General features: G+C 44.9%; 1 protein-coding gene across 3 annotated transcripts in view; it reads right to left on the bottom strand.

Annotated features, from left to right (window-relative positions):
• The window catches only part of fgf12a (fibroblast growth factor 12a), a 29775-nt gene extending 15662 nt beyond the window's left edge, over window positions 1-14113 (bottom strand). Inside the window, exons 1-3 of one of the 3 annotated variants that reach the window (XM_019855905.1) lie at window positions 7763-9228; window positions 6771-6818; window positions 2953-3063 (exon numbers count right to left, since the gene is read on the bottom strand). In XM_019855905.1, coding sequence (XP_019711464.1) covers window positions 2953-3063; window positions 6771-6818; window positions 7763-7958 — 355 coding nt within the window. In that variant the 5' untranslated portion in view covers window positions 7959-9228. Of the gene's footprint in view, window positions 1-2952; window positions 3064-6770; window positions 6819-7762; window positions 9229-13694 lie in introns of those variants that run through there. The other 2 variants (XM_019855907.1, XM_019855906.1) reach the window with 2 other exon arrangements.
• Between the last annotated feature and the right edge of the window lie 23 nt (window positions 14114-14136).

Genomic DNA, 14136 nt, shown 5'->3' on the forward strand with positions numbered 1-14136 from the left:
CCCTCGCCCAAACACGACTGCATTCGTCACTCTGACAGCCGGCTGCGTCTCTTGTACTTCTGCGGCGAATCGCGAAAAACGTCCAGTTTTCACATTTATTCCTGCCTTTTCAAAGCACAAATCGACACACACATTGAGACGAGTAGGTCCGCAAAATAAGGCATCACAGCAAACATCATCTCGTTCACTCCAAGGACGTTCCTGTCCCGCCATTGTTTCTAATCCGAGGTTTCTCGACATATACAATCAGATTTTTTTTTTTTTTTTAAATCGATTATTTTTTTGTTTAGGTCGCACCTACTATGCAGGTGGCATCATCGGTTCTGCGGAAAGCCGCTGAAAATAAATTCCAGCTTCTCTGTCTGCTGCTGGGGGTGTCGCAGGTCAGAAAGGAGCACGGTTCAAGGCTAGAGGGCGAATCTATTATTCAAATACACCAGCCTCTCAATCAATACATCCGTGCTGGATCTGAATACAAAAGTCTTTGTGCTGCTCCAGCACTCTTTTCCCTCCCCGTCCCGTTTTTTTTTTTTTTTTCTACGTTCAAACCGTCTACGCTTGCAGCACCACATATGGAGAATTATTTATTGGGTACAAACGGAAACGGTGGTATTTTTAGTTTCACGCCGCTGAATTATTCACCGCAGCCCGTCATCCCCTGGCCTGACAATCGCCGCTTTCAACAAGCGGATTACCTCGAAGCGGGGAAGCCCTCAACGTACTACAAAAACCTCCAGAATACAACAGATGCCCCTTAAACAGAAACCCTTTCCCCTGTGCGGTAATCCTTTTCTGGCCAAAACACCCTGCCTCGACAGCAACGTATAATTGTTTCTCACTGAGGATTGATCCACGTAAAACATCGAAAACATGACACGGGGAGCTTTCTCTGTCCACCTGCTGGGGTCCAGAAGCTTTGGCAAGATCTTTTGGTTCGCCGTCTGTCTTCGCTCCAGACAGAGAGACCATTCTATTTTGACATGTGATCGCCCACAGTCACAGTTAGTATGAGAACCAGCATTCTCTGATCTCGACAGAATTTTAGGTTGTACGCTCCACAACCTTTGAAAGTGGCTGAACTGTCGCACAGTGTGCGAGGATTGGCAATTGACTGTTGGTCCTGAGTTTTCCTGTCGATTCAAATTTTGGAGGCGTCGCAATGCTGCGGGCACAACAGCCATTTGGGAGATCGTTCTATATTGACATGCGATCGCCCACAGTCACAGCTCGTACGAGAACCAGCATTCTCTGATCTCGACACAATTTTAGGTTGCGGAGCGTTCTTTGAAAGTGGCTGAACTGTCGCACAGTGTGCGAGGATTGGCAATTGACTGTTGGTCCTGAGTTTTCCTGTCGATTCAAATTTTGGAGGCGTCGCAATGCTGCGGGCACAACAGCCATTTGAAAATGCATATATGCTTTCACAAAAATCGGGAGTCCGCCAGACTGGATTTGAAGGAATAATAAACCCGCTTGGGGACTCGCCAGTATTATCTATTTGTGGAAAAAATATGAAACCGACATAAATTGGACAAAGGAGGTTTTACAATTAACTCTTAAATATATTTATAATTTCATATGTTGCCTGAGGCCAGAAAGCAAAGCATGGAGAGTCTCTGTAACACAAATGCATGGATGCAGACAAGTGAATGTATTTGTAGATTACTGTCAACAGCTTCTAAAAAGATCAACTCTCTCCATTTTGTCCTCTTTTGGCTCCTTTACTTTTTTTTGTCTTGGTGGCAATCCACTTGTCCCTTGAAAATCATACCATGTTTTTACGGTTCAATAAAAAATAAAATAAAACCGTGCAGTGTATTGTATGACGGACCTCAGATCCGGCCTGGCTTGGATGTTCATTGAACTGCAGTTTCAGGAAATATGCTTTTTACCATTTGCAATTTTTGGGGTACAGTACTTCGATGGCATACTTTTTCACCCAAATCCGAGCTGTCCAAAATCACACAATCTTGACGATATTTGAATGTTGACAGTTTGCGTTTCCCTCGGAGGAGAAAGGGTGGGAGAGCCGTGCAGTGGTGCGGAAGAGAGGAAACTGCTCATGAAATACAACCATTAAAAAAAGCTTACAGAGTAACCTTTACAACAATACTCCCGTGTAAGATTTTGAATTGTTGCAGGGAGGAAACCGCTGCCATCATCACACATGCCGCAAAAGAATTATGATGGAATAAGTCAGAGGAGAAATAGGGATGCCACAGTGATGCAACAGTCCATTATACCAGCGGTCACCCAACTTTTTTGCCCCACGGACCGGTTTCATGTCAGACAATATTTTCAGGGACCGGCCTTTAAGATGTGGCGGATAAATACAACAAAATAATATGATATGACCCGTATGAAAACTGTGGTATTTTCGAAACATGATAATAAACACGAATCATGACACAGGAACGTCCTATCTGGCCGCAACATTCTTGTCGCTACGGTAACGTTTAAACGTGCTTTCAAAATAAAATACGCCGCAAATACCAAATGCATGAAAAATACGACTCACCGTCGTCGGCTTGGTGCGTGGGAATCTCCCGTTGAGATATGTCACTCTTGATCTGTGTCATGAGTGACATATTGTAGACGGATGTAACAGAGAATCCGGTATTTTTTCAAAATAAAACAAATTTGAGATTCCGAAATAAATAAAACGGTAGTAATGTAAGTTCTTTTTTCTTTCTGTGCGGCCCGGTGCCGAAAGACCCACGGACCGGTACCGGTCCGCGGCCCGGGGGTTGGGGACCACTGCATTATACAGTTCACATTGTTTAAAACACATACAGGTGGGATGTAAGTGACATTTTTTTTAAGGGTTGGATTTTAGTTCACCAATGAAACTAGCCAGCTTGTGATGACGGTAGAAGGAATTTGCAGAAAATGACAAATATGTGGGCCTTTGCTTATTTGTTCTCAAAAAAATGATGCGAAGGCACAACTCACTGTTGTCGCTGTTCTCGTCCTTGCTGCCATCAATGGTTCCGTCCGGCTTCATCTGCAGGTAGAAGCCCTGCTGGCTGAACAGTCGTGTCACGATGCCTTTCAGCTGTGGCTCTGCAACACGCACACACGCACGCGCACACAACACACATTGGGCCAGGCCACAACCCACCCGGGCCCAGCAAGATCATGTCAGACAACATTTTTTTTTTTAAATCACTTTAACAAAAAAAAAAAAAAAAAAAAAAGATAGATATTATTTGTAGTGAAGGCACTAAAGAAGAGAATGTGTTCGGAGTACATTGAATGGAAATACAATCGCAATCCACCCTCGTACTTACTTGGACCTTACCGACTGCTCACCAATAACGAATCGTAACGAGAAGACGTTTGGTGCGCCCCGCGGTAATGAAACTTCCCCCGGACAGAAATTACAGCATCCGTGCATGCACATTTTATCATTAAAGCAGCTCCTTAAAAGGGAGATTCAACAAGCAGGTCTGACGGACAGATTCTGACGGCGCTAGTTCTTAATCTAAAGTTTCCAGAGTGTTGGGTTTTTTTTTTTTTCTCATGACAATAACCTTGACTGACCTCTAACTCTGAGGCTGTGTCATCTGGTGCCTCGCCAGGGTGCTGCTGGAAATGCTCAACGCTTCACGGGGGGGAGGGGGATTGGGTTAAATAACCACTGGGTGTCTGGCAATGCCAGGTAAGGGGGCAGAGGGGGGCGGGGGCGGATGTGTGAGAAAAACGAACAGCCCTGTTTGATCAGGCTTGAGGCTCGTAATGAAATTTGTTTGGTTTTTTTTTTGTTCCCCACAATGGATGAGCCTTTCGGGGGTTGGAGGCAAAGAGACAGACAAAACAAATCATTTTGTATTCTCCGGCTGACAAAGGGAACAAATTATGCAGTTTGTCACGGCAGGTTTGTGGAAGATCTGCTAACATTTGCACTTATTTTTAACGCCAGGCTGTGTCACGCACAGGAATGAGGGATGGCATGCATAAGTGGACCGCGTAAGCCTCAAATCACGTTCTGCCAACAAAAAAAAAAAAAAAAGGGGGGGCAGAATGCTGAAAAGTAAAATAATTGGAGAAGCGCAAAAAGATTATTTCAATGTATGGAAGAAAGCCTTTCGGGAAGGCGACCACTGAAATGTCTGTGGAGCAATATTCCGAGTTCAGGTTATCTTATGTTACATCATCTCAAAATGTCCATTGAGCAACACGTTCCGGGAAAAATATCTGTGATCTGAGTCCAAGCCTAATTGTCCTGCAAAGTCAGAACAAACTTAGAGGTCGATCCTTTTGAGGGAAGCAACACATAGCCCCCCTGTTTCTTTTTTTTTTCTTTTCTTTTTTTAACGACATCTCTCAAGGGCTGAAGGCTCAGGATCCCGACTACTGAACACATTTTTTTTTTCCCTCAACTTTTATGTCGAGCTGATGTCAGCTCATCGTGGACCATCTGCTGCAGGCACAGCAGGCCCATGAAGAAGAGGGATGTTGCAAGGGAACCTATTAAGTTTAAAAAAAAAAAAAAAAAAAGGTGGATGCAGCCACTGTGACCTCATCCTTTGGTTTCCGAAGGACGGTGACGATACACTGGAGTTAAGATTCAATCTAAATTTCTGGATCAAGACGCACAGACTTTGAATTTTTATCCATGCGTCCATCCATTTTCCATACCGCTTATTGTCACTAAGTTTGTGATAATAAAATACGATCTATTATATGAATTTGTTATATCACTATATTATTTTTATTATGCCTATAACAGGGATGGGCAAATGGCAGCTATCAATCGGAGTCCACAATTTTTTTTTTTTAATTTTTTAATTTTTTTGTCCACAAAAAAAAATGTTCACAATAGCTGAGCAGTCTGAAGTTGTAGTAACAGTGTTCACCACAAGATGGCAGACAATTCTCAGCAGTGCATCCAACTCCAAAGCTGTTTGTTGTGTATCAGAAGAGGAAGAGAGAGCGCGCCCTGACTTTTTCGCTCGTACCCGCATTAGATGAGCAAAACGGCATCGCTCCGGTAAAACAGGAAGCAGATGATATGTTCACCAAATGTAAACGCAAACCAATCAGCCATGGAAGATTTCACGCTAATTTGCCACTACAGCGCCGATCTCAACATCAATTTTTTTTTCCTCCACAAAAACCTTTTGACAATCCATTTATAGTGCATGAGGTATTCCTTAATTTTTGTCCTGCAAAAACGTGGATGTATTTATTGCTTCATGTTACAAACGCTTATGATGGCTTGTAGAAGCGGCCGGCGTGACCGATGGCGGACTCGCCGTGCTGAAGGGACGCGTCGTTGACCAACTACACTGCACTACGTTGACCAGGTGAGCGATTCGTACTATAAATATAAAATAGTAATAATAATAATGAATTACATTAATTTTGGTAGCACCGTGAGCTCATTGAGACAGCCAGACTTTGGAAGGGGCATGTCATAAGTCTGCCATTTCAACAGTGATACACGTTTGTGTTTTAGAGTATCACAATTTTCAGTTTCGATACTGTATACATCACGTTTATTTTATGTGCAAGGATATTCAGTTTGGCACAACAGCTCTGCTCTGGTTGTGCTTAGTTGTGTGGTTTCCAGCTCAACACTCTTTTCCATAGGGGGAACTTGTCAATCACTATGGCCACACCCCTTTTAGAGCAGCCCGCCCTGGGCCGTATTTTCCATCATGCTGTGTTCTAAAAGGCTAGTCAGTGAGTCCAAAAACATGTCAGTTAAATTAATAGATGCATTCAAGCTGATTTTTTTTTTTTCCTACTGGCTTTAAAACAATCCTGTTTGAAAGCTCCGACCACAGCCAATAATACAAATATATATTCTATGGCTTTGTTTCAGAAAATGAACGAACTGAATATGAAAGTGAAATACAGTATATGTTCATCTTTCACTGCAGTAGGCATCGCCATACATTCGTCACACCATAAGAGGTACAATCGGAAGGCGTTTCATCGACAGGGTGCCCCAAAAGTCACCACACACACTTGTTTCGTTTCTATTTCCGGGATCATTCAGACCAGTGTGGAACATTCCTGGGACGAACCCTTCATCATCCATCCTATGCTGGCTGAGGTGACCGTGCAAACACGTCAATAAATTCCATGTGATAAGCATGAAGGTGTGCGGCCATGGCGGAGTGGCTCACCCGTTCTCATTATTTAACAGCGAGTGTATGCTGTGCGAGCGTACAGTCCAAACCAAATTCCTTCAACACACACAACAGTGTAACGGTTGCCATCGTGTGTATGTGTATCGTGTGATGGCTGACAGCAGCCGGTATAAAAAGGTCATACAAGTACTTCATACTAAACAGGACAAGACATTTAGGCACGCTGACAAATGGTGTCATGGCCGTGAAATGGTGAATGACCACCTGTTCTAATAGCGGCGGGGGGGGGGGACACACCATATTCATCAACACCAATGTACACCTTCACTAAAGCTTGACACACACAATATTTACAGACTTCGGAGGACGGGCGAGGGTTTGATCCAACACTGACCAAAAAAAATAAATAAAAAGAAGCAGAACTCAAATGAGGAGGCAGAGCCAAACCGTTTTTGAAAGACAGCCACACAGAGATGAGAGGACAAAAAAAAAAACGTCAGCAATCAGACAGGTGTTGAGGCCCAACGGAGGCCCCCCCTTTCCTCTATGTCCCTCCCCACCACCCCCACCGAGCCCGAAAAAGAAGAGGAGGGGTAGTCGACATGGGCGCAAGATGGGGTGGAGACGAGAAGAAACACAGCACACACGGATGGAGGCTGAGCTACTGACCTAGCCTGCAGCCCTTATGGGACACCTGTGGAGGTTTCGAGGGTGCATCTTACGAAGTAGGGGGGGTGTGGTTGGGACAGAAGGAGAAACAGTCTTTTAAAACAGGCAGATTTGATTTCTTTATTAAAAAAAAAAAGTCCAGTGAATCGATTTGTATCCGCGAAAATACGTCAAGGCATCAATAGGTGGGGTTCATATTCATCACCGCCTTACAATGTTATGTAATATCCAAAAGTTACCTACCTGCCAACTACATTTTCTCAACTGTCAAATTTATGACAGTGCAATTGTTTATTGGCGCCGATCCATACGAGGTTTGAATCAGTCCGCTTGTCTGTCTGCGGGACTCTCCCATCATAACTACCTGGGGGGCGATTTACATCATTGTGCGCCAACACGGAACTATCGTGAGGCATCAATAAAAGCGGAGTAGCTCTTAATCACAGAGACCATCCCTCCACTGCAGTCATGCTCCCCACTCTCCGCAATAAACGTTTACCATTAAAACATTTAATCTGAAAAGAGGCTTGTGGTGCACTGCGGTGCAACTTATCCCCCTCCTCTGGAAAACCCCAATCAGCATTCATTTAGAATTAGAGCTTTGAGGTGGGATGCGGGGTGGGGGGGGGGCGTTCTCGTTGTTCACGTTCACGACGGAAAACTCATCGTGCATTCTGATCAGGGCAACGGGGGTGACGTCACAGCCGAGACATGCTCGACACATCAGGAAGGGAGACGACATCAGAAAGGAACAGGTGGATTTTTTTTTTTTCTGTTGTTGTTGTTCCACCGCGGAGAAATTCTACCTTCTGAGGGTCTTTTGGGAGCCAATGACTGCAGCACAAAGCCTCTGCTGCTTTGAAGGGGAGCGGGGAGGGTTTGGGCTGGGTTCAGTTGGGGGGGAGGGGGGTTGAGGGTTCCGTTCGCACACATTGCGCGCATCGGCGTGGCGGTGAACGGCGGGTGTGTATTGGTCCGAGCACTGCACTGACCTGGTCGCCGGCGCACGGGTCTTTTCTTGCCGCTGCAGAAGCGCACTTTGCTGAAGACCCCCAAAAAATGCCGCTCGCACAGCGAGCGGGGGTCCTTGCTGGGGCTGGGGCGACGCTTGGAGGTGGACACCCGGTCGCTGTTCGACTCTCTCGCCTGGCGCTTCTGGCGGATCAGAGAGCTGGCGATCGCGGCCATCTCCCCGTAACCGGATCAAAAAACACCCAAGAGTCCGGTGCGGCTGAGAGGGGAAGCTGGTGCAGAAATGTAATGCAAAAAAAAAAAAAAAAAAACACAAAGAGGGGGGGGGGGGGGGGGGGGGGCAGGGGGTTCTGGGTTCTGAGTATCGAACACACGCTTCAACCAAATGTCATGCTGATGAGGAACTCTGGGTCCGGAACATCATTGAGATTCCAGTTGCATCTTCAGGCAATATAGAAGAACTTTGTTGCACCGTCAAGACTTGCTATCAATCAACCCACTGGACCGTGCACGTCCACCTGCAACAGTCTCGATAAGTTGCGTGTCATTGGAGAGGTTCTGCCTTCCGCTCTGCCGAAATCCTTCCTCACCTTCTGGGCTTCTTTTTTTTTTTTTTTAGCAATTATTCATATGGACTGCAAAAAAAAAAAAAAATGTCCCTTCAGGTGTTTAATCCTCGCACATGACTGTGCACGGCGGCGCTATGCAAGGAGTCCAGATGAGCCCGTCCGTGCATGCACGCTGCACGCTCTGGTTTTGACGATGGCACCTCAAAATTCAACGGGGAGTGAGGGTGGGGAGGAGAAAAAAAAGGCTCGGGATCGGCAGTAAAGGGTGCTGCAGAGATGTGATAGAAGCTTGCAAGGCGGGGGTTGGGGGCGGCGGGGGGGAGTCGTATCAAAAGCAACAATTAGTTTCAGGGGAGCGCAAAAAAAAAGAGTGGCATTATTCCTCCTCGGTATGTCTCGTTGCGCGGATGCTGTGGGTTTGCTCCGACGCCGACAAAGTGAACGCTCCATAGACCGCCTCACCCTCTTCCTCCCCCCTCCTGCTCCTCCTCCTTCTCCCCACTCTCCCTTTCTCTCCAACTCTTTTTAACGCAATCATACGTGAGTGTATTAGGAATTCTCAAAGCCATGCAATGAGCGCTGGTATAGAAAATGTGAATAAATAATAAGAAGACAAAAAAAGGAAGCGGGTGGAGCGTGCTTGCTAAATGTCTCACTATTGCTCCATTTGGATAAATGTTCATTACAAACTCTTGTATGTCAGGGATTGGAGCAGCCTTCAGCATTTAAAGAGGAAGTCAACCCGAAAATGTTCTTTTCGGTAGTAATGTTGTATGCGCCTCCGCTAGTCTCAACACGGCATGTTGATTCATACTGCGTTTGTGGAATATGAGTTAAGCAGCAAAATCCACCCATTTTTAGCTATCTCAGTGGGAGGCCATTTTGCAAGTTGCTGTCAACTGAAAACAACATCACAGTTGCTCAAGTAGCGAACAATCACGGCTCACCTGTTTTGTTTTTTTAAGCTGAGCCATGATTGGTTGTAACCTGAGCCCTGAACAACTGTGGTGATTTTTTTTATTTTTTATTTTTCGGGTGACAGCAACTGCCAAAATGGCCGCCCGCTGACATGGCTAAAAATGGGTGTATTTTGCTGCTTAACTCATATTCCACAAACACAATATTAAACAGAATGCCGTGTTTGGACTACTAGGGGCTGCATGGAACTTATTATTGTCAAGAAAATTTGCACAATATTAAACAGAATGCCGTGTTTGGACTACTGGGGCTGCATGGAACTTATTATTGTCAAGAAAATTTGGGGGCTGACTTCTCATTTAAATTGCCAATTCCTGATGTAGCAAGTAGTGACCCTGTAGTTGTGGTACGAGAACTGGTCTTAAGAGTTTAACAAGCTCCAACTATCAGTGAGTGGATCACACACTCAAGACCAAGACAATGACAGTGTGTGTGTGTGTGTGTGTGTGTGTGTGTGTGTGTGTGTGTGTGTGTGTGTGTGTGTGTGTGTGTGCGTGCGTGTGTGGGTGGTGTGTGTGTGTGTGTGTGTGTGTGTGTGTGTGTGTGTGCGCGGTTGTGGGTGTGTGTGTGTGTGCGCGCGAGCATCAGCATCTCCACCAACGCAGCAAACCTCGTTCTTTTCCCATGAAACATTGAAATGTTTTTCCCTCGCTCCTCCCTTTTTGACACATTCTCTGCAATCGCGACAAATACTTATTTTATTTATATCTCCTCCTTACATAAGATGTGAGTATCATCGGTGGAGGGCCCCCCCCCGGAGGCCCCCCCCCCCTTGTCTGAGTGTGAGATAAGAGGTACAAACACATGCAGGCTTTTCCCAGGGAGAGAATAAACAGCGCAAAAGACGCTGGCAAGAGTCTATCAAGAACTCTTCATTTCTCACATGCTGTAACGTTAACACTGGCTTGGCTTTGACTCGGTGGGAAGGATATGTCATGACCTTAAGAAGAAACATCCATAACAAGCACATTCTCAGTAGTGCTGTGTTCTTAAAAGGGGTGTGTGTGGGGGGGGGTCTTTTGTGGGGTAGAGACATGTTATGAATATCTAAAATATTCCCTTAATGGCGTCCGGATACAAAGACAATTGATGTTCTTTTTGAGCCAAGAAGCAGCTGCTGGCACGTAAACCCAAGCAGCAGCGAATGTGATGTTCTGCCATATATTATAAGTGTATTGATTTTTAGATCAATATAAACATGTGCGCTGTTGAATTAGAAGTCGCTTTATGCGTTTGAAAACGAGGAAGAAAATGAAGCAAATACACGTCGAGGGGAATTTCTTTATGTCTGCTGCCCCCTTGTGGTGGAAGCCTTAGCCATGCATCCATTTTCTGTACTGCTTTTCTTTCGTGGGGTCGCAGGTGAGCTGGAGCCCATCCAAGCTGACTTTGGCTGAGAGGCAGAATTCAAATTGGCAAAAAAAAAAAAAAACATTCACATTCTCCCCTATGTAAAATTTAGGCTACAACCTTCAACATACAGACTTTTGGAATGTGGAAGAAAACTCACTCAAGCACAGTGAGAATATACGCATACAAAGGAAAGCCAGGTTGAGAAGTCATTGTTTATCATACCATCCACAGTCAAATTCTTGCCTACCCCAGCTAACTTCCATGGAAAGGCGGACTACACCCTGACCTGGTCGGCAGTCAGGCACATAGCACACAAAAAGACAAACAACCACCCACATCCAAATCCACACCGTTACAAGGCGGGGGGAACCAATCCTACGCTGCCCGCCCAAGCATATGACTGAATAATAGTGTCTTGAAAATAAAGAACAGAAAAGGAAAACCAAATTATGAATCCAAATCCACAGAAGAAATCTACCTTTGTTATTTATGTCTTATTACCTTTACCACAAAAAAGTGAGCTTCTTTTAATGAGTTCTCTTGAAACAGGCATTTAAACTTTCAGGAACAAAACACTGAACAAGAATAATATCCACAGCGTACAGCACTTTTGCTTACTTTTCATCAGCCATCTGAACTCCAATCAGACACTTTAGCTGACATGCGGCTGTTGTAATTCTGGCCTCCGCCACAAAATTAACTTCGAATAATTCATCGAACATATCCCAGCTGTCTTTTTTTTTTTTTTGGGACACGGGTGAAAGCCTGGTGGAAAGTTGATATTGCAAAGATAACACTAAATTATCTTATGCAACTTTGGCACGGTGCCTACTTGGTGCACTTCCTGCTTCGTGTGCTTTTGTTTAACCTTCAAACCATGATTTTAAAGTCAATTGTTGTCATCTTAGCAAAATGAGAAGAGACTTCAGAGTGCATATTGTAATTTCCTCTGCAGTCAAAGCGTTTCAGACAGCACATCACCTTACTTTTGACTAAAAAAAAACAATTAAAATAGAAAAAAGGGGCGGTGGGATTTATGAAACGCCCTGCTGCCTTGAAGAACCAAAACAGAGCAAAATGCACCTTTAAAGATTCAGAGTACACAAGTGCATCAATAGTGAGAATCATACATGTAAATGGTTGCACGAAAATGATATTCCAATTCCCGGAAAGGAAGGCCAGCATTTCACGTGACACAGATTGCATATAAGGCACAAATAGCATCTCCACTTTCTTCCATCATGACTTTTCACATAAAACATTTGAGCACATTGTGTGGAAACAACAAAAAAAAACTGTACGGTGAAATAAGCAACAACAAAATTTATATCAGCAATGCAGATCGCAACATATTCTGCTTTTGATCCGTTTGCCTCAGGAACAACTTTAAAATCAAAGTTACTGTACTGGCATTTATGGCAACAATGCACACCAAAGCACAACAAAGCAAGCAAGTTGTTACAGTAGCTCCAAATTTCTGTCGATTGTTGAGATGCACTTGAGGACAGGCATTTTCCAAAAAAAGTTTTGAAAGTGCTTGTCATGTCACTTAAACACGTCAGTGGGATTAAAATTGGACACGACTTTATGATGAAGGCAACAGAAACGACATGAATAGAAGTGAAACAGTGGAATGTTGTGCAGCCTTTACTGCCTCAGAAGGTCACTTCTGGTGTCCTTATTCAATGACTTACAGCGGTTAATTAAAGCTGAAAACGTGTAAGCCACTGAATTAATAATTCATTTCGTGCTTCCTATAAGGGCAGCCTTATTCCTGGGAAGTAAAATAGAGATCGAGCATACATTGAACTCAACATTGTCAAAGAGTCAGTTTTTTTTTTAATTACTTTGATACTTGTACAATGGATATAAAAAAAGTCGACACAAACGTGTTCAAATGCCAGTTTTTGTGAGGTAAAAAAATGACACCTAAGTATATATTTTTAAAATATTCTAAATATGGGATCAAGCTGTAGAACTCAATTTTTTTTTAAAAAATGAGCACAAAATTGGATAATAAAAACGCAGTTGAGATCATGTGGTTGCAGAAGTGGAAACACGTCTGATAAATGGGGATAGTGGCTTGTCTTCAGAACTAACATTCACATTTATGTTAACTGGGAGTCGGCATACACCTGCAACCATTTAAAGTGGCTCCAGGTAATCCCTAATAAAGTTGAGCTGTTCTAGTAGGCTTTTCTAACTTTTGTTTTTGACTTTGCTTTCTGATGGTAATTTAAGCACAAGTACTGACTGGTATTTCAAAATATTTGTAAATTGCTCCACCCTGTCTAAGGCCCCAGTTCCAGCTCAAGAAAACTATCCAAAAGCATGATGCTCCCACAACCATGCTTCACTGTACATATGTTGCCAAACATACGTTTTGGAATTGGTCAAAAAGTTCAACTTTGCTTTCACCGGACCACCCAAAAAATCTGGTACACCCCATGCGGTGTACCAATATAGCACACGAGTTAATCGGGAGGACTTCTCGAACTTTGTCTCCCGTTAACCAAGCGGCATAACATGACGTTCAGGTTTCAAACGATAACCTCAAAGGTGGCCGGCCGGGGGAGTACATGAACTGTCTTGCCTCCTTATTAACTATCGAGTTGGAGTACATCTCCGCATAATACACCGTACATGCAGTACAGTAGTGCAGAAGTGAAAAGTTTGGCAACCCGGGCCTTGTGGTTCCTTGCATATAGGGCGCTAACCCAGGAGCTGTTTTGGGGATACTTTTGACGCGACACTGCGCGCGTTCGACGCACCGGCGGCGTGTGCGTGGAGCGTGGAAGAGGACTGCGGGGCTCGGCGCTAACTGGTGCACACACTCAACCGGGGCCAGATGAGGAGCCGACTCAGCCGCAGCACTCGACTTGTGTGTGCGGGCCAATCAAACCACTCAACCGCCTTCTTTTTCATCGTCACCATCAACCCCCAACACACACACACACACGCACACACACACACACACACACACATACACACTTATGAGCATGCAAAGAGAGCGTGTTGTGTGTGGAGGTGGGTGGGGGGGGGGGTCTCTCACCGTCGGTGATAGTGGTCGACTTCGATCGTTGTCCACAGAAACACTGCAGCATATGCGCTCCTTTCTGAAGGAATGGCCTCAGAATCCTCATTGATTTGGCTTTTTTTTGATGGCAGCCCTCCTCAATCCAAACAATAGCACAACAACACAGCGCGGCATGCGGGGTCGGGCAGCATATCGTACACAGCCAGCCTTGTCTCTCTCTCTCTCTCCTTCTCTACAGCCTCGGAAGGGCACAGTCTGCGGGGCACGTTAGGCTAAAACGAGGCATCTTGTGGTGGTCTCACCACCACCACCACCACCACCACCTCCGCCACCTTCTCCTCTCGTCGCTTTCGTCTAAAGAGTCGTCATCCACGCTCCTCTCGCTCGCTTCTCCAGGCAACGCAAAGGACACGCCGTGGTCCAATTGTACGGTACCGGCAGCGGACGTAATAGCAAG

This window comes from Hippocampus comes, unplaced genomic scaffold, assembly GCF_001891065.2.
Source record: "Hippocampus comes isolate QL1 unplaced genomic scaffold, H_comes_QL1_v1.1 scaffold114, whole genome shotgun sequence".
NCBI lineage: Eukaryota > Metazoa > Chordata > Actinopteri > Syngnathiformes > Syngnathidae > Hippocampus > Hippocampus comes.